At 36.6% G+C, this 19,739-nt stretch overlaps 1 protein-coding gene across 2 annotated transcripts in view; it reads right to left on the reverse strand.

The window, feature by feature from the left end:
• The window catches only part of PEX7 (peroxisomal biogenesis factor 7), a 47,788-nt gene that overhangs the window by 24,811 nt on the left and 3,238 nt on the right, over window positions 1-19,739 (reverse strand). For both annotated transcript variants that reach the window (XM_063329503.1, XM_063329505.1), the window contains exons 3-8: window positions 19,124-19,274; window positions 14,593-14,670; window positions 14,180-14,288; window positions 4,314-4,420; window positions 3,797-3,910; window positions 486-541 (exon numbers count right to left, since the gene is read on the reverse strand). In XM_063329503.1, coding sequence (XP_063185573.1) covers window positions 486-541; window positions 3,797-3,910; window positions 4,314-4,420; window positions 14,180-14,288; window positions 14,593-14,670; window positions 19,124-19,274 — 615 coding nt within the window. The remainder of the gene's footprint in view (window positions 1-485; window positions 542-3,796; window positions 3,911-4,313; window positions 4,421-14,179; window positions 14,289-14,592; window positions 14,671-19,123; window positions 19,275-19,739) is intronic.

Here is a 19,739-nt window from a genome sequence, read left to right on the forward strand (position 1 = left end):
AGCAGTATCAGATATATTGGGCAGCCAGGGGAACTTGCAGAAGTACTGTCTAAAAAGCTTCAGCATACACACTGTGGAACAATACTGAAGCTTCTTCAGATACTGAGAGGACAAAAGCTTTGTGCATAAAAAGCTTAAATAAAAATATGTCACAGAAACATACAAAGTCATCCATCTACATTCATTTAAGAGGTTATTACCTTCTTATCAGACACTATCATAGCCAGAAGAAGCTACATTCAGCAGAATGATGTGAAAAGGATTACAGAAAGCATGTCAGAGCACATATCATTCAGAAGAGTGAATGAGCTAGCCTGTAAGTGAAGAACCCGTGCATTTTCAACATAGCTTACGAATAGAGAAAACATCCAATAGCAACATTAATTGCACTTCTAGTATGTCCACTCTAGAACTGTTTTCTATTGCAAGCCACATTAAAATAGATTATCTTTCCATTTTTATCCAATAAAAAAAGACAACTATACCTCACAGTAAAATCATAGGAGCAAGAGGCCAATAAGGTTGCATGGAATGGTGAAAACTGCAAGAAAACAAAACAGAACAACTTTTAAAGTAAAAGCATTGTGAGCAACATCGTGAACATTGACTTACAAGCAGAAAGTTACCAAAGTTTAACTATTTAAACTGTCTTGGTAGGTAACACATCATGCTGCAACAAAACAGACTACTTCAACACATTTCCTTGCCATGCTTCTAATTACAAGGAATGCTCTATGAGATCCTGGTTTGGTTTGAATTCATTCAAGCAGTGCAAAACAACTCTGCTGTAAAGTTAAGAAGTTTTAAGAAAGTCATATAAAAAGTGATTAAATTCTGCTTTTGGTTGACAAGCTGAGTATCATCTCATTACATAAAGCAAGTTTCAGAAAAGCTATGTGACCAGTTCATTATTTTATGAGAGAGAAAAATTGTGCCGTACTGTAGAGAATGTAAGATATATTACTGTCATCAATTCCATGTCCTAAAATTTTATAATTATTTACAGAAATAAGAAAATTGGTGGTAAGTTGAAAAACTGAAGGGAGTATAATGTCACTTCATAATTTCCCCCTCTCCTGCAGGGTATTTTATGGGACACATTATTCTACAGACTCTTGCAGAGAGGTCTAAGAACTGCAGCAACATGGATGCAGTTACGCAAAATTTGTCCACCTCAGCTCCAGCTTTTTGGCAACCCTCAGTTTCCAACTATTTTAAGGTCTGTATTTCTCAACAGGAAATACACAAGCCATTGACGTAACTTCAGTCTGAAATGCAGGTCCCCCACATCATGGTTCATTGGTAAGATTCTTCCTGCAAGACTTCCAATATTATTCACGGCTACTACAAAGTCAAAAGTTAAAACCGGGCTATTGCCACAACTGCCCAAGTTGCCAAGAGAGCAGTGTATGTTGTTGCCTGCTGAACTCTGCTGACTGAGTTCTCCTTACTGTAGCAGAATTGAGGGATGTACGTGCTTGAACTTTAACCTCCCCAAATTTCCAACAATTTTTCTGGAGAAAAAAAAACAGTCACAACTAAACATCTTTTTCTTCTGCACCTCAGGAATATAAATGGGGAAGAAGTCTGATGTGCAGCAAAAACCAATGGCACATTTCCCACATGTCCCCCTTTGTATCTTTGTCCACATAGTTTCCAATGAAACAAAAACATTTTTTCAAAGCTGAGAAGCTTTGTCATTAACCTTAAGTATCCTAGAAACTTATCTACGCAAAATTTATCAAAATACTTAGCAGAGTGCTACACATATAAATTGAAAGATTTTGTGTAATTCTGTTCTTCTTAACTGTATGATACTACAGTTTCAGAATCTGAAGAGTTGTATATAGACAGAAGAGACCAACATGTCATCCAGCCTGACCCCCAATATTTCACAGATCCAAATATCTTTTTAGGTAAACTCAAAAACTGTAACTACATTTCAGCATAAGAGATTGAAGCCAGCTAAGAATATGAGACAGTCAAATGCACCAATGTCAAAATCTCTGGAACAGGGCTCCAGACAACCTCAGTGTCTGGTACTGCAGTAAAAGACCACAAGAAATCTGCGGGAATCCTGACAGTATTGTGTTGTGTAGAATTTCTTGCCAGCCTCAGATTTGAGAGTCAACACAACCCTGAATAAGTGAACAGAATACAAAAGACAGAAAACTGAAGAGTGTGATTTCATGGTTGGTTTAAGCTCATTTAAGAGTGCATTGCTGCCAAGACTCGTCCTTCTCTTTGCTTTCCATTTCAGGCTGTGTGCTCTTGTCCCCGTCCTTTGTGTCAGGGCTTGCAATTGTGTGGTTGAGTGACAAATTGAGACAGCTTAGCGATCCAGACAGAAACTAGTCACTTTTAGGGACAGGATTTTCAGTCAGAGTAATCAGCTGAGCCAGCTTACTGCAAAGCTTTATAATTGCTAGTGTCAGCACAATGTAGGGGAAGGGACATCAGTGAGACAGCTGCCTCTATTTAGGTAGCATTCTGGCTTCTCTCTCCATTTAGTGTGACTGGTGAGTTATACCACACAAGCATAGATAAGCTGCACCAACGCCAAGTGCTGGCCCACATTCTCATATCTTATGTCCACAAGGACCATGTCTATCTTGAAATGGAAGCTATAAAAGCCTGCTAAGATGGAACAGAAGTCATGTACTCACATACCTCTCCTTTGCCTATGTAAGCATATGCAGCCTCCCCACCATCTCCTTAAAGCCATTTAGTGAACTGATCTGAGGGGTTGGTGCAAAGAAAGTTCTACTGCTGGCCAACTGCTAATAACCATTTCAAGGCATTTTAAGAAAATCTCTTCCAGTATCTGTTTAGCGACCAGCTGCTATCCATGAACCTGATGACATGCCTGCCTATGCAAAAGCATGACTCTACAGCCACCACCAGTGGGGATAGCAGGCAAGGGTAGCTGGGATAAGGAGGAGCAGGAGTTTTCCTGGCCACAAATAGGATTTGTGATATGGAATCACTCCCCGAGTCACACCCTTTTCTGACAAATTACAGCCTAAGCACAGTAACTTTCAAAATTGTTAGAAACACATTAAAAACTCCAAGGGCTCATGAAGCAAAATACTGACCCAGGATAATTTTCTTCTGCCAGTTCAGACTTCCTAGAAAATATTAATAAACATATCCATTCCTGAAAGGCTTTAAAAAGATTAGGTATTATCTGACTAATATAAAAAAAAATAAACACTGACTGATATGAAAAAAAAATGTTATCATGCATCTAGAACAAATTCCTATCGATGGGTATCTAGTAGACACAGATCCAATCTGTAGCCTTTTGTGCATGAAGTTTCAAAATGTGTTTGAACATATTAACATTTTCTTTGTACACACAAAAATATATATTCACGAGTTCTATATCTTGCCTTATGTGAATATTGACCCTTTGTATAGAAAGAAAAAGGCACAGCACCATTAAAAAAAACAAACCAACAAACAAATAAGGGAAAGCATTTTCTCTATCGCAAATTTCCCATATAACTTAGCTGAAGTAAACCTCCCAACCCTCTCTCAAGCTCTCGAACACTCCTCATGGAAATATATTGACTCTGAAGATGTCATTTACTTTGAAATCCCAGCAACCTGCTGAACATCAAAATGTTTTACAGTGCTAAACTGAAGGTTTCCAAGAACAGTAACGTCATCACCTAAAGTCTTCAACACCTGTTGTTTTTTTCATAGTTATTAGGTAATATAAAATCTTACTGCTTTACAGGAAAATTTGTGTAACAATTCAGTGGTGTTCAATGGGGAATAAAGTACAACTTACTTTTACTCTTCTGATAGCATAGGTATGACCAAGCAAGATGAACACTGGTTGCCGGATGTTCCGCAAATCCCAGCCTTTCAAGCTACAGTCAACTGCACCAGTTACCAGCAAGTTCTGATGATTTGATGAAACACAGATATATCAGGACAATTTAATTATTAAATTGCAGTGATGCATGTGTTGGCTACAACAGTTATATAAATCAAACAATACAGCTGAATAAATCATAAATGACGTCTCCAGTGTGTAAATTAAAGAGAACAGAGAAATACAAACTGTTTCTCCACTATGGACTATTCTGTCCACTATGCAAAAGAATAAGCAAAACCTCTGATGTACCTGGGCTGTCCATGTGTTGGAACAATGCTCTTCTGAAGATGTAGTAGTGAATGAGAGCAAAAAAGCAACTAGACATGTTTTCATAAAGAGAAGATGCATTAATGTTGCAGTAAAAAAAACCCCGCTATTTAATGAGAGTGGTTCAATTAGCAAAACAGTTGGATGAACAGGTTTTTACCTCATCATATTTGCACCAGTCACAGCTCAAGATCTCAGCCTGGTGGGCCGGTATCACAAGTTTGACTCCTGGGGCTTTCACATCCCAAATTCTTAAAGTCTGATCACCTGAAACAAAGAGAAATTGATTCAACATTGTTGAATCAGTTATGAGATACAGTTAATCTACTGGTACTTAGTAGACAACTGTTTCTTAGCTGTATAAAATACAAACTATTGTATGAGGATACTCACGCTAAATAAAGCAAGCACATTATAGACACAGCGGTCAGACTGATGTACAAAAGGAATCAGAACTTATTATTGCTCTTTCATTAGAAAAAAAAAGAAACAAACAAAAAGGATATGGGGTAAAATAATTAAATAACATTTAATTAAACTAGGAGCTTAAGGTCCATTTAAAAATGGACTTAGAAGACCAAATCATGAAAATACTTTCTCTGCGAGCCAGCTGAGAAAAAGTACATAGACACATGCTTTTGGCATGCAGAAAAGTGAACAGTATTTAAAATATAACTTAACTCCAGATTCTTTCAATGAAAGGAAAATCTAATTCTCATTACCTGTACTTGTCATGTGCAAAACCTGCATAGTTACTCCCATTTATTGAAATATTGGAAGGTAAAGTCAGTCTGCTGTAACACATACTAAAGGCAACGTCTGCTTTAACCTCAGAGCACACACACATGCAGAGGTCTTCAGAAAGCAAAGGGAGTCCAGCTTAACTTCAGAGCTGGGAATCACCCGAGCCTCTCTCTTTACCTCCAGCCATAAACTGTCTTCTATCCTCAAAGATCTTCAGTATTTGTGTATACCCTTCTTACAAATTCAGTTCCTAACAACTTACAAAGACATGGAAAACTGCATCAGCTGACAAGACAATCATGCTTTTCATTTTTAACTGTCATTCTCTCATTAACCCTGAATATTTAGCTTTGCATCAGGACAAATGGATCCTCCAGCTTATTTGTTTACAGAGAGAGAAAAATTAATTAGAATTCATTATTATGCCTGTGTCCGTTCAAGAGCCAAATGAAATCACTAGAAGCTGTATCCAAACACCCGTGATTTCTACAGAAAGCATGTATCAATACTACCTAAATTAAAAAAAAAAAACCCACTGTTTAACCTTCCTACTGAAGAAATTACTAATGTTTCCTTACCAGAAACACTTCTGGAAAACCTCAAATTGGTTATCATCAATAATTATGTTTTTTATGCTCTTTAGATTACAAGCATTTTGATGGTTTTAGTGCCCAGTTGGTCACTGGCCTTAAAATATACAGCTGGGCACACAAAATCATAGCTCTTTTCAAGAAACTGGCTGCAGTTCAAAGAAAACCATCCCTAAAGCCACAACAACAATATCCCTATTGCACGAACTACCAGACCCTGTAGACTTTACAAGAAGACATAAAACGTTTGGAAAGTGTGAATACAAAAATGAAGCTAGAGAGAGCTTGGCTCCACTACGTGACACAAGACTGGCCTTATGACTGTGGTACTACACAGATCACGGGAAGCTTTGTTCTGATGGCTTGGCGGATAAATTCCCTACCTTTAACGTGGGCACAAAACATGATTTCTCACTATTTTCACTCCCTTCACCTATTTTAATACTGTCAAGAGCAAGACTGCTGCCCAGTATATGTACAGCACTCCTGGCAATGGCACCCTGCAGTCAGCTGAAGCCCCAAACATCACTACAGTGCTTTTAAAAACAGGGCAGCATATGGAGAGGAAGAAACATGACCAGCAGGGTCTTGGCAAAATAAAAAGGTAGTATACCCATCCACCCACCATTAGTCTTGCTAATCTGCTTGCCTGCAGAGTACAGATTTCAGTTTGAGTCTTAAGTCTTTCAGAGATATTATAATAGACTTCTTAAAAAGCTTTCATTTTAATTTAATCAGATAACACAGATTTGAAGGGGAAACACATATTTCACTGCAGACAGGATCATTTTTCCCAAGCAAATAAATATATAAATGCAGGCGAACTAGAATGAACTGCTACAGAGATGGGCCACAGCAGCATTATGAGGGCCAAAAACATTTGGAAAAGTAAGTTACTCAGCCAATAACAATTTTGACACTAAGTATACAATTGCCCCAATTATTTCTTTTTTAATAGAAAATGCTGATGCACGAGTATAAGAGTTATTTTCCCTTTCTTTTTTTTTTTTTCCCCTCATTTCTTTGAAAATGCTAGACTTAGCCGTTATTAATTCTGGCTGGCACTATTTGTGAAATGTTTTTAATGGAGTAACATGCAAGCGAACCTTCCTGTGAATAGAACAGACTGAATTAAAGCCAAAGGCAAATCCAATTTTTCCATTTAAGCTGTAATTAGGAGAATCAGATTACTAAAGGAAAAAAAAGCCCATAAACAGTGTAATCCTGACACATTACACATTTTAACAAACTTTTTTTTTTAACCTCAAACATCTTTCCATGACCTCACAACATATATATATATACATTTATTTTTTTTACATTTCATTTCAACAAAAATTGCTGTTAAAAAATTTGGAATTTCCATGATTCCTTCAAATCTGCATTACAAAGGATGCATTTCTTCCATATGGTAAATCAGAAGTAGGATAATAAAAAGTACAAGTAAAGCACCCCTAGTACAATCATAATCACTAACAGCCACTTCCAGTTGGCATCCCAAAGTAAGCAACCACAAAAGTGGCCAACATTTCCCCCACAAAATATTTCTATTTTTGTAATAAGCAATTTCTCTATGGTAACAGATTTTTGCTGGTCTGTTAGATAATTATGATTTGAGATTTGTTTGTATATTGTACTTGCTTTCTTTCATTTTAATGAATATTTGTGAAATCTTGGACTAATCATTAGAACTACACAATATATACTCATCTATTCAAAATTTTTGAAAGAGATGCTAATCTACAAGTACATCATGCCCATACATGGGATAAAGACTGCTAATGTGAACAACAATGTATGATAGTGAAAAGATACGGTTTATTTAAGATTTAAATTTCACGTAGGTTTTATGCTGGTGTTTTACTCATAGATATATTTTACTCAAATCCATAAATCATAATCTCCTAAATCCTGTGACAAAAATCAGCTAGGCAATCATTGCCAGACACTGCAGAGGTACAACATCAACTCTAAAAAATAGCTAAGTATTTGGGAGATTAATAAAAATCCAAGAAACCTTAAACACTATCTGAAGGCAAAAAGGATTCTAACCAGGACAGACACAATGTTTTTCAAGAACCAAAGTACTGTTAGCTTGAAGTTCTACTTAAAAAGATGAATCTGGTTTTTAAGTTCTAAAGCAAGAAATCTGATTTTCTGACACTGTTCTCTCATCAAGAGAAAAAAAACAAAAACAAAACCAAATAATGTATCTCTAATTTACTTAGGAAAATAATTCAGCATGAGACACACAAATATTGGCATATATGGTGTAACATCAAAGAAATCTCAATTAATGTAAGTACTTCTGCAGTGCCATTGAATGATTAAAAGTTAACATTACTTGCTTACTTGTATGTATTTTTTAAATACTAAACCAGATTACATTATTTAGCCAGAATCCCATAGAAAATCTGTGGGAGAATAAAGAGCAGAACACAAATCTCATGACTCTCAAAACCAATCTTTTTAGGCATGTTAAAATGATCATGCTGTCCGTTTCTATCATAGATAGCATAAGTGAACATAGAACATGATTAAGAAAGCTAATGAGATTCCATACAAAGAGACAAAAATAGGGTGACACAAATAACAGCTTGATTTAAATCATCCAACAGGACTCTTCTGAATGCCCAAAATCTATTTCCATGTAGAATAGCCCAGATATCAAGTAAACATAATTAAGAGTGGAAACATACTTTCCAACTGGTAATTTTTTGGTCTGATACAAAATGCTGTAAAGCTAAAAATCAAAAGAGCTTTAAGTTATTTCAGAGAAGACCTCAACAGAGTCTTTCTCTGAAAAGAGTAAATTGTTTTTAAAAAAAGCTTTTATTTCAGTGTTTTCCAAGATGATAAACACAAATCTTGGGACAAATTTTTTATTTCAAAGTTGACCTCATTTATGACTTGTTATTAAACCATTCTTTAGCAAATGGCAATATTGGCTAGATACATAACTCTAACCCAAATGACCCAAAACATATTAATTCACTGTAAAAAACTTGTTACTGCATTCTTCTCAATACTAACCATTACTTTACAATGAGATTCTAATATAAAATATTATAACCTGAAAGTGATTTCTACTCTAGGATGTGTTGCACACAATACTTCACTATGGTCAGCACACACTATAAATTGAGGGACAAACTCATTTCCTGAAAAATATTTCAGCTTGCACATTAGAGGTTGATTTAGTAAAGCTTAAAGAACACAAGACTTGGATGGATTCAATACTGTGCTGGTATGTCTTGAAGCAACAGACTGCAAATGAAACACCCACCTCACTTCATTACATAGATTGGACACAACAAAGCAAGCAAGTAAATTATATTTTTAATAGCTTCTAGCATAAACTGCAGTTTAGCCAAACTGCAACAAAACACGGTAACTCTGTAGTCAGTTTTCTCTCTAGACACTTGATTTGTACCATGCAGTAAGTTGAAGCCTCTCATTCTTTCATCCCTCAAGGATTTAGATTCCAAAAATGACTAAGTTTTGCAAATCCTTGAACCTTCTTCATGATGACACACTTCTTCTAGCACATTCAACAAGCAAATAACCAGGAAAAAATCCATAAGAAGCAATAGTGGACACACACCACACACAGACTAATGGAATATAAACCTCTAGTATTTGGATCTCATGACAAACCACTGCCATAGCAGAACAGAAGATTATTTCCTTCATTTTTTTTTAGGAACCTGAACAAACACAAACATCTTTGGAATCACTTGTCTGCAAGCCCCACTCCCCAACAGCTCGTCGTTTTGCCCTGTGCTACTTCTGAAGCAGAAATGTAGAGCTGAAGCTTCAGAAAGTTGAAGTCAAAGACCTGACAGCCCCAAATTTGGTCGAGGAACTTATACATGGAAAACACCTCTTTATTGAGGAGCTGCACTCAAGGCTATTCCTCTCCAGCTAATTCAGTAACCATCCTCTTAGTAGATGTACATCTTCCCCAGCTCATTCTTTCATGCAAAATAATTTGGTTTTAGTTTTCTTTCACAATTTGGATACTAAACACAGAAAGGTGTGCAAAGTCTACATGGTAGACTGATTTATGAAACTACAGCTTGACAAGCCCTTAACCACACACATTTGTCACTAAGAGACCAGTAGCCAAGAAAACAAACTTTTTAAGAGGCAACTCACTATGTCAGGGCTGGCAATAAAACAGAATATGAGATAAACAGTATCTTTTAATTTTAACCTTAAAGTCGAGCACCAAATGCAAGGGTTTACAAAGAGTGTAGGTGGGATTTACAAGTTTATTTGTAAGTCAGCAAAGCTACAGTTCCCCAACACTTCTGTCAACATAATGAAAATTTCTCAGAAATGATCACACCTTGTTGTGGTACGACAACATTTTTCACCTTGGGCTTTCATTCTGAAAAATAAGTCTTTGAGTAAAGAATACAATTAATTGATCTAAATAATGATGAATACAGACATTATCTTGAAGGTTTAAGAAACAATTCTTTCCCTTATTCATGATTTAAGATGCTTAAGATCAGTAAACTTAAGGAGTGCAGTAATGATTTAAAAATGAACACAGCATTAAAACTGAGGTCCCAGTAGCTAAGATAAAAGCTACCAGTCATTCTAAATCTGAGCTTTGCCAAATCCTATTGCAAGTGTCGTACCTGTATCAAAGAATACTACTGTTAGGCAGACAAGGGTAAAATGGTACTCATTAATTATTTCCCACTCTTAAATTTAAAGGGCAATAAAAGCAGTTGGTACTTTTCTTTATAAACCACCCTGCTTGCAGGGCCTATTGCTCTGCAGTTATGGAGAATCATTTAGTAGAACAGATTTATGTTTGACTATATACTAATGTTGCATGCATTTAGCACTTTCTTTATGTGCTTCTCACCAATTTGCTCTCTGGGTGAAAAAAAAACCCAAAAACCCCAACCAAGATACCTTCTGGGCAAATGACACAATGACTCATTAAACCCTTTTAGCCATGAAGATGCTGTTAAACATTTATGTCACTTCTTTAATGACATTTTCCATATCACTGTTTTTTCAGTGAAAGGCAGACATTTACCAGGGCTCTGGTTTGGTGCCCCACGTACAGATGAACATCCCGCTTATCTTATCAGCTCAGAAATTGTTACTGACATCACAACAGCAGTTATTTACACATACAGAATTAACAGTTTGTTCTGTCACTATTAACTCCTAATTCCAAACAAAAAGAGATAAGCCATTTACTTACTTTTTGAGACTACAAGTGATTGCACATGAAGACAATAGCATTATAAAGTACCTCACACATCCCTGGAAATGTTAAATGGAAGTGTATTAGATGCTGAATAAAAGCTAATTTAACTGAAGCATCAGACATATTTATCTTCTGTAATTCAATTGCATTTTATTGTCCACTGCAGACAAACTTAGTTTTCCTGTATGTATTCTGATCGGAGCCTTAATGAAGCAAAATAACCACACTTAGTATCAAATTCTTTTTGAACTGCTTTATATTGCAGTCTTAAGTTTCTCATTTTCTTCACTCATATTCTTTTTCTAGTCTCGTAACAGTTTGAAAAAAAGTCATATTCCAAAAGCAAAGATTTAACCTTATTAGCATCAGGGAAAAGTTATCTAGGCACGTAACAGTCCTTCTGAGCAGCTATTTTACTGTGGCTAACAGTTGTGCCTTGTTTTCTGTTTTCAGTGTTCAAAACTAATCAGTTAAGTAGAAATTAAACTTCTGCTGGCATTTATGTGGATTCAAATAAAGGCAGAAAAAGGGCAGAGGTGAGGCATGCAAAAGGTTCCTAAACCTCCTTCCCTCTTGCTTATTTTCTTTAAAATAAAAAGAAAAAAAATTTTAAAAGTGCATTGCTTTACTTAAATCAGAAGCATTTTGAGACCAACATTTCTTCCAATCTATAGTTAACAACATACCTAACTTATTTTACTGACAGACGCAAGATGGAGATGCTGCAACATGAAAATAGTTCATTTCTGGTCTGAATTGCTAAGACGATATACTATTAAGATATGACTAAGTACGTGGTTGTGAGTGGGTATGTGCGAGGTGGGATGAGAGAAAGGGGACAGGAGGGGCAAGGGAGAAAGAATACACATGAAGACACCACAATCCTAGAACAACGCTGTCTCCTTCAAAAAGAGAATGTTTCAATATCCTTCAACGATACCCTTCAAAAAGTTTCCCTCCGGACACATTTTCAGCTACTAATTTTCAAGACAACACAAAGTTGCAAAGAAGAGACCACAAAACTTCAGGTCAACGCTTCCAGCAAGTGTATCAAAGAAGGGAAAAGCTGGAAATTCTGCAGAGTACTATCGAGTTGAGATTGCAGTTTTTCTCCAGCTCCAACTTTAGCTCAATAGAAGATCAGTCATCAGTGAAATTAAGCCTTCTGTCACATAATTTTCTGTCATCCTTATAAAGTGCGTGGATCATAGCAAGTTTCAAATGAGGAGGTCCAGCTCCCTGAACAGTTCCACTTGACTTTCATCATATATCTTGACTGACAGTAGAATGCCACTAAACACTAAACAGTGAAGTTGCTCTCTGAACATAAACAGTGTGATATGCCTTTCTTACAATAAGCAAATGGCATTTATACCCAGAGCTAGAGGGTCATGAGTACTTCTACTACCCGCAACCCTGCTGACCAAAGAAAAAACTCCCAATACGTATCTTCTATAGTGAAGTAATTTAATCAAACCACAGGAAAATTCCAATGTAAACTAAAACCAAAAGCAAACAAAGAAATCTTTTCCACATACCTATGTCATGATTTCTATGCAAGATCTTTGGTTCAAAGTTATTTCGTTTAGCAGCACACTAGATGCTTTATTTCAGAAACCGTAAGAAAGTTCACCATCATTTTGAAGACATCATTTTCTCTTACCTAATGATTCTACACCTAGCACTACACTATAAGATTTTATTTCACACCTGAGTAGTACTTACAGAAGAAAAATACTGTGTCTTTTGTGCATGTTGTTTTTCCTATAATATACTATAGAGTCATCAATTACTGAAAACTGACCGCAATTAGCTTCAAGATCCAGCAGTATATGTTAGGCCCTTTCAAGAGTCAAAGTAAAATTCACAAAAGAATAGCAGCTCTTTAGTGGAAGTTCTGACTAAAACAACAGCTGCACCCACTGAGTCACTCAAAGAACAGATCAACTGTATGTTGCTGTACCCAATTTAAGTACCACCACACACAGCATCTAACAATCAATGTTTCCTAAAATTGTTCAAGTGTCAATGTATTAGAAGAGAGTTTGGCTGGATGGCCTAGAGAATCAAATTTGAAACAACTAGGTGGATCAGTAAAGCCCTTTTGTTCATCTAGAATGTCAAAAATTTTCTATGAGTAAGACTGCCATGGAGGGGAGGCTTCTGAGCAGGTCTTTAAAAAGATCATGGCATCCCCTAGAATTTGCAAAAAACACTAAGCACTGTTTCCCCCACTTACCTTTGACCAAACGGTACTTAGCTAGCCTTCTGTAGTATATAGCTGCATTTCAGTAGAACTGTTCATACAGCATACAGGATTTGATCCTGTAAATTTCTCTACATCCTATTAGATAGGTACCTCACTAAGTGTTACCTCAATGAATCTTCAAATAAGTTGGAAGTATCTGTACAGCAGCACCTGGCTTCCAAGCACTGCTACGTTAGAAGACATACATGTAACTTGCTAGTCATCCTAGTACAACTCCGCAAGCAAAGTCAGATGGAGACAGCCAGACTGAAATTTTATGAAAGCCATGTGTACATTTTCATCAAACTTCCCATGGAATAGGGAAGACCAGTATCTGTGTGTACTCAGTGTCTCGCTTTAATTTCAGTAACAGGAAAACATATTTATACTTGCTTACCCTCTTGATATAAGAGCTAAACAATTTCTATTTAAATCAGTACAGAAGTAAAACAGACTTGAAACTAGAGAAATTTAAGCCACTGGAGTTAACCTACCGATATCTGTATTAAGGCAGCATCTTACTGCCCCTCTATTTCCCAAGCAAACTCTGTGGCTCACAGCACCCCTCGCCCAGTTAGTCCACGGTCAGGCTCCAGGTCTCACTCCAGAGCTCTTCTTGTGCCTCTGGAGCAGGAGCAGTGCTTGGAAAACACTGTCATCTCACCATACAGTCTCTTTGCCTCTAGGTACACCCAACTCAATTATGACTGAATTGACTAGCAAGCTTCATAGCACTGGACAAAGCAGAAAAGTAAAATTGATGATTACCTTTCCCAAAGAACAAGGCACAGAGACGTACAGCAGCACACAGAACAGTTCAACGGGAATTATGTTTCTCACAGAGCTAACAGTCTACTGACACTTGAGATAATTTGAACAAAAACATAAACCAGAAGACAAAATAAAGCATAGAATATGATTTAGTTGTCAACAAGAAGAGTGAGGTGAATAGAAGACAGCTACATAAAATAACAGAAAAAATTGCCACAAGGTCACTGAAGTGACTGCTAGAAAACTGCTGATCCCTGTATAAACGGCCAAGAGGATGATTTACAGATTGCAACAGAATTTACAAATCCAGCTGCAGCAATAAGTTTATCTTTCCTTCTTCTGTTTTTATGTATGACACACACTACCATCTACTGGACAAAGTGCTGAACTAATCCAATAACATACAAGGGTTTTTTTTATTGTGAGAACCCCTTTACCTGAGGCAGATGCAAAACAACCTGGGATGTGTGGAGACCATATAGTGCTGTAAATGACCCCTTCGTGGCCTTTAAAAGTGCATAATGACTTCCCCACAGCTGGATCCCACTGAATAAAGTAAAGAGAAAACTGTTGAGGTACACATTCAATAAGAAAGGAAAAGGTTTCATATATAAAAAAAAGCTTTATACATACAGAAAGGACCACAGGAACTTATTTTTACCATGTATCATGAAAAACATTTATATACTTAAACTGATATCCACTGATAAAGCAACATCTCAGTTAAACAGAATTTCAGCCTCAGTGTAAAAATAAAGGGGGAAAGTGAATCAATGCTGTTTCTTAACACAAAGAACCATCAGATCCAAAACAAATCACATTTTTCACCTTCAGCAAAAAACCAACATACCAGCTTGGCTGTTTGATCCCATGAACCAGACACCACTAGCTGCTCTCCTCTAGTTTGGCTCCAGTCAACACTATATGCCTATAAATGATATAACAACCTAGTTTAGAAAGAGCATTAGAATACAAGCTTGAGACCCTAGTTAGCCAAAGTTTCCTGAAATAGACTTGTATTTGCAGATTCTATCATAAACAGCTAAAAAACTACACAAGTCAGGCACCACAAAGCTGCCAACAATGCCATTTACCTGAACAAAAATTGAATTTAACATCTCAGTCTGGCATTAAAGTACATATAGGCTCATAAAAGTATCAAAAAAAAAGTAAAAATGGGCCAAAATGGGAGTGGGGGGGAGAAGTTATAACAAAAATCGACCTATACCCACCATCACTAAAAGTTTCTACCACTGTAAAAAGCCATAATTCAGATTGATTTCTTATCTCTGATCCAATTTTACTCAAACATCTGCAGTTTCTAATTGTTAGCAATGTAAATGCCATCTCTCTTCAGAGCTACGGAGTTGACTTTCAGGTGTTAGCTGACTAACAGTACATGCTTTTTTATGATATCTAATTCTCAAAAGAAATCCATGCTATAAAATACTCCCAATCTTCATCTTTTCCAGGTTCTATGACACTCTTTTTTTACTATTCGTATCCTCAAACAAATAAAATAAAATTAAAAACTCAACTTCCCTCATAACTAATCATTTCAGCTATGAAGAAGTTGCTTTTCACTGTGCGGTTGAAATAAGCTTCCTCTTTGACAGTTTATTCTAATGTTGGTCCCCACCTTGACAGAGGATACCTTAACTTCATCCTTCACAGCTGATTTCTCAGCTCTGCTGCCTCAGCGAAAACAAATGCTCTAAGGCAGTTCTTCAAATTACTTCAAATCTTCAAATCTGAAAGCCTCAACAACATACACAACTTCCATCTTCGAATGCACTACGTCTTTATCTACGTGATGGACGGTGCATTCTATTCTGTCTAGTTTTACCTCTCACCAAAATGGCTCAATAAGCTGCAGTGGGACATGAACTATTTCAGTGCTAAAGTGGATAAATATTAGCCGAAACAGTTTATTTGCTACACCTCCTGACCCAATCAGATCTTACATAACACTTCTCAGAAATGTGGCCACTACCTACCAGTAGTAGGTGGCACTGCTCTCAACAGTTGGGCCACTAACCACCGAGGATTTGTACTTCAGCTGAGACAATCTAGTTCTAGCACAGCATTGGATCTAATCTGCAAGTCAATATACTAGATGCTGTGTTTGTCTTGAATAGATGGAATTGTGCATTAAATGACAGCAACCCTGTTTTGAAGGTGAAAATTTTTGGACCTGTGTTGCCAGACAAGAGAAAGAGAAGCTGGACTGGAAAAAAATCCAGCAAAAGCCAAAGTCTTCTATGGAAAGTGTCATGTATAAGAAAGGAAATCAAGGTATTTTTTAGCTACTTCTGAGCATTTTCCTTCCGAAGAAATATTTCAAGCTATGCTAGATGCTTCTTAAATAAACTGTTTTTCATCTATTTGCTTATTTCCCCATAAGTGGAAGGCAACCACTGCCCACAGAAAAACAATATGCGTTATCTGCAACTTCCCTTTTTTATTTTACAATGTCCTGCTTCCCATATACTGAAAGGCATATCGCTCTGGCACCATTTTGTGCTAGCTCCCTTCCTTCAGGAGTTTATAATCCAAATGTACAAGACACTAAGACAGTACTTGACGAAAGCCAAATAACAAACTGAGATGTAATTCTTTTGTTTGTTTTTACAAACCATTTCTTTACCTCTTGGCTTTTCTACTTTTGTTAGCTAACTGACAGTATTACAGCTCATTAAAACATCCTCCCTTTCAACCTTACTCCTCCTACTAAAATAATAACAAAGGAGACACACGAGTACCTGCTCATATTTTAAGAACAGAAGACATCACGGTTCTCTGAAGCGGCTCCTGAGGTTCTCACAAACATTAGCCTCTCTCCTTCCCCCTTAACCTGTGTTCAACTCCTAAGCTGTTGCTGTTTGGAAATTCCCCTGAATGTATCCCTACATAGTATGCCTCTTTCACACAACAGCCCTATGAAGTCAGCTCCGTTGAAGTGTTTGGCTCTCATATTGATGTCCAAGATTTTCCAGAGAGACATATGCACCTGTGTCACACAATTCAGCTAAGCCCCACATATTTGTGATGTATCAGATCTACTGCACAGATAAGGCAAAGCGCACGTATGGCTTACAGCTCACTTGCAAGCTATCAGCACATGGATCTATTGAACACATTGTAACACAGACCTGTGTACATATGGTAGACATGGTTGGGGCTGCCCAGCACCCTGTGGCAGCATCAGAGGCAACAGGACCTGGGCAAATTCTCCTTCAGTCAAGAGTTACAAACAGAACAGACAACAGGCTCAGAAAAAGCAAGAGCTATTTTCTATTTGGCATGTGACAGGTCCAGGTAATAGGAACACAATAAAAAGTAGGAGGTGTGGAGAACCCAGTAATGTTCACTTTTATTCTTCTTTCCTTTTCATGATATCATCCAACATAAATCAACAGATGCTTCAACAGAAGCTGTGTTGAGCAACTGGGAGGGAAAGACTAATAACACAGCATAAACCTTAGTTGTTAATCTTTTGGTACTTTATCTTCAACCATAAAATACATTAATACTAGTTTATGCCTAAACAGCAGCAAGAAATGCCTCAGGCAAGATGAAAATATGATAAAAAAAAAAAGATGTAAAAACATAAAAAATAGTTCCAAATAAATGCTCAGGCTCACTTTACAAGACAAATTTATTTCAAGCATTCTATTGTCTCACAGTCCAGTGAGACTTTATTAAAACCAAAGTAAATTAGTCTAATTCATGCATGAGATTCGGCAGTTGGTTAGTGCTGGAATAAAACTCATTGTCCTTTGATAATGAAGATGAACTTTAAAATTAAAAATGCATATTCTTTTTGAAGAGAGACAATGATCTCATTTAGAAAACAAGAAATAGATCCCTGTCAATCTTGCATTAGAAATATTATAAAATGCAGTGACAAAATTGTCGTTAGAAATGTCAAACAGGGATTAAGGATTAGGAAGGCAGTCAATAATTTTAAAGAGCACTGTCTGTCAGTGTCTACCACAAACTATTACGTATATTCCCTCTGAGATCTATCATCTTAATGCATGTTTATAAAGAATCAATACAACCTTTTGTATCTCACAATAAACACTCAGCCCATGTTTTCTGTACTGTCTTTCTAACTCATGGCTGAATGCGTCCATCTCCCCATGCTACCTGCTAAACTAAGACTTGGACACAGAAACATTTACTTCACAAACAACAGATGGCATAGCAGAACTAAAATAAACTTATGGACAGAATTTCAATGAAGAAATGACAGAGACAAAAAAAACCCCAAATTCTGGTATTATGCTTCGCCTACATCTTTCTGTTACTACCATCAGCCTTTGAATACTATCATAAAATCCTTATCACAACTACAAACTCACCTCTTAAAATTCTTTATTTACGTAGTATATGTATTAAACCAAAGTAGCAAAATTACAAAGAAATAAGGTACAGAAGACACTGTCATGTAGCTGCAGTCACTCAGCTTTGTGCTTCATATCTGAAAAAATCTTGAGGTCTTTGTGAATAAAAAACTGATTTCTTCCATCATTTTATATTGACTACATATCCACTACGTTATTTTATTCAGATTTGTCATTTAGATAAACCACCAATAATCCAGGCTAAAACTGACTGCATCTAAACTTCAAAGACTTGACAGAAGTGAGTAGAGAGTTAGAAGAAAAGCACGGAGGAAAAAAAAAAAAGGTAGAAAAATCACTTGGTGAAAGATAAATATACTAAAGCATAAATGTCTTTAAAAATATGCAATTACATTTATGAACATAACATTGTTCTCTACCACTATTGCACTGCATAAATAAACTGGGATTTTAAGAAAATCAAATGCAACGATATCAAACCAAGGCTAAAAAAATACATGCTGTCCCAATAGTTGGCTACTGTTATTTGAGTAGGCTCTCACAGATGCTAGAATGGAAAAGGATAAGTAGTTCCCAGGTATGACAGAAGTCCTAAGGACCTGACTAATTTGTACCACTTTATATCTTCAAGAATAACACTGCCATATACATCAGCTGTCTGATTTAGACCTATCCAATAACGCTCTCTAAAAATCATAGAATGACTGCAATACTTTTATACTACACAATGACTACCTACCCTATAAGAAACCACAAACGCTATTTCTGAATATATTAATTTATGTAATTAAGCAGTACCTACTACAGCATATGAATGTACATACAGATATGTACAATAGGTAATTCACTTTATATTAAAAATAATGTTAAGCTATAAATTCAAACCACAGGCTCAAACAAAGTTAAAAAATAGACAATGAAACCCCCTTTTGATTATAAGTCCACATACAAATCTTTTACTAATTCAAACATTAGATTGTCCATTAAATTGTTCGAGTTTGCTTGGTTTACCTCCTGAGTGTGCTCTTTATAGACTTGCAGCGGACCTTTGGCTTTAGCTGCATCCCAGATTTGCAGAGATCCATCTCCGCTAGAAGTGATCAACACATGTTCATTATTCTCACTCCAGGTCACATCAAACAGGCCATCATTCCAGTCAAAACTAAATCGGAACAATGAAGATATTTGTCCGTGAGAAAGCACAACATAAAAGTCTGGACTAGTTACATGCAAAGACAGTATTTCTTTAAACCACCCTCTTTACCAATCTAAATCGGAACAATGAAGATATTTGTCCGTGAGAAAGCACAACATAAAAGTCTGGACTAGTTACATGCAAAGACAGTATTTCTTTAAACCACCCTCTTTACCAATCTAAATAGCATTTTCATATATTTGAGTTTCCAGTAAATCTCCTTACAAGTAACTTGTTATAATGTCAGCTTTTACAACTGTATGCCCAAATAGGCTGATTAAGTAAATGAGCCAAGGACCTTCCACACACAGAAAATGAAATCTGATTTCAGTCTTAAACTTGTCAGGCAGACAGAGAGAGAGGTACTATATGCCTCAGTCTGATCTATGGTTCCTGCAGGGTGTTGCTACAGAGGCAGGAGCCCTTTGCCTG

Source organism: Chroicocephalus ridibundus, chromosome 3 (genome assembly GCF_963924245.1).
Source record: "Chroicocephalus ridibundus chromosome 3, bChrRid1.1, whole genome shotgun sequence".
NCBI classification, from domain to species: Eukaryota; Metazoa; Chordata; class Aves; order Charadriiformes; family Laridae; genus Chroicocephalus; species Chroicocephalus ridibundus.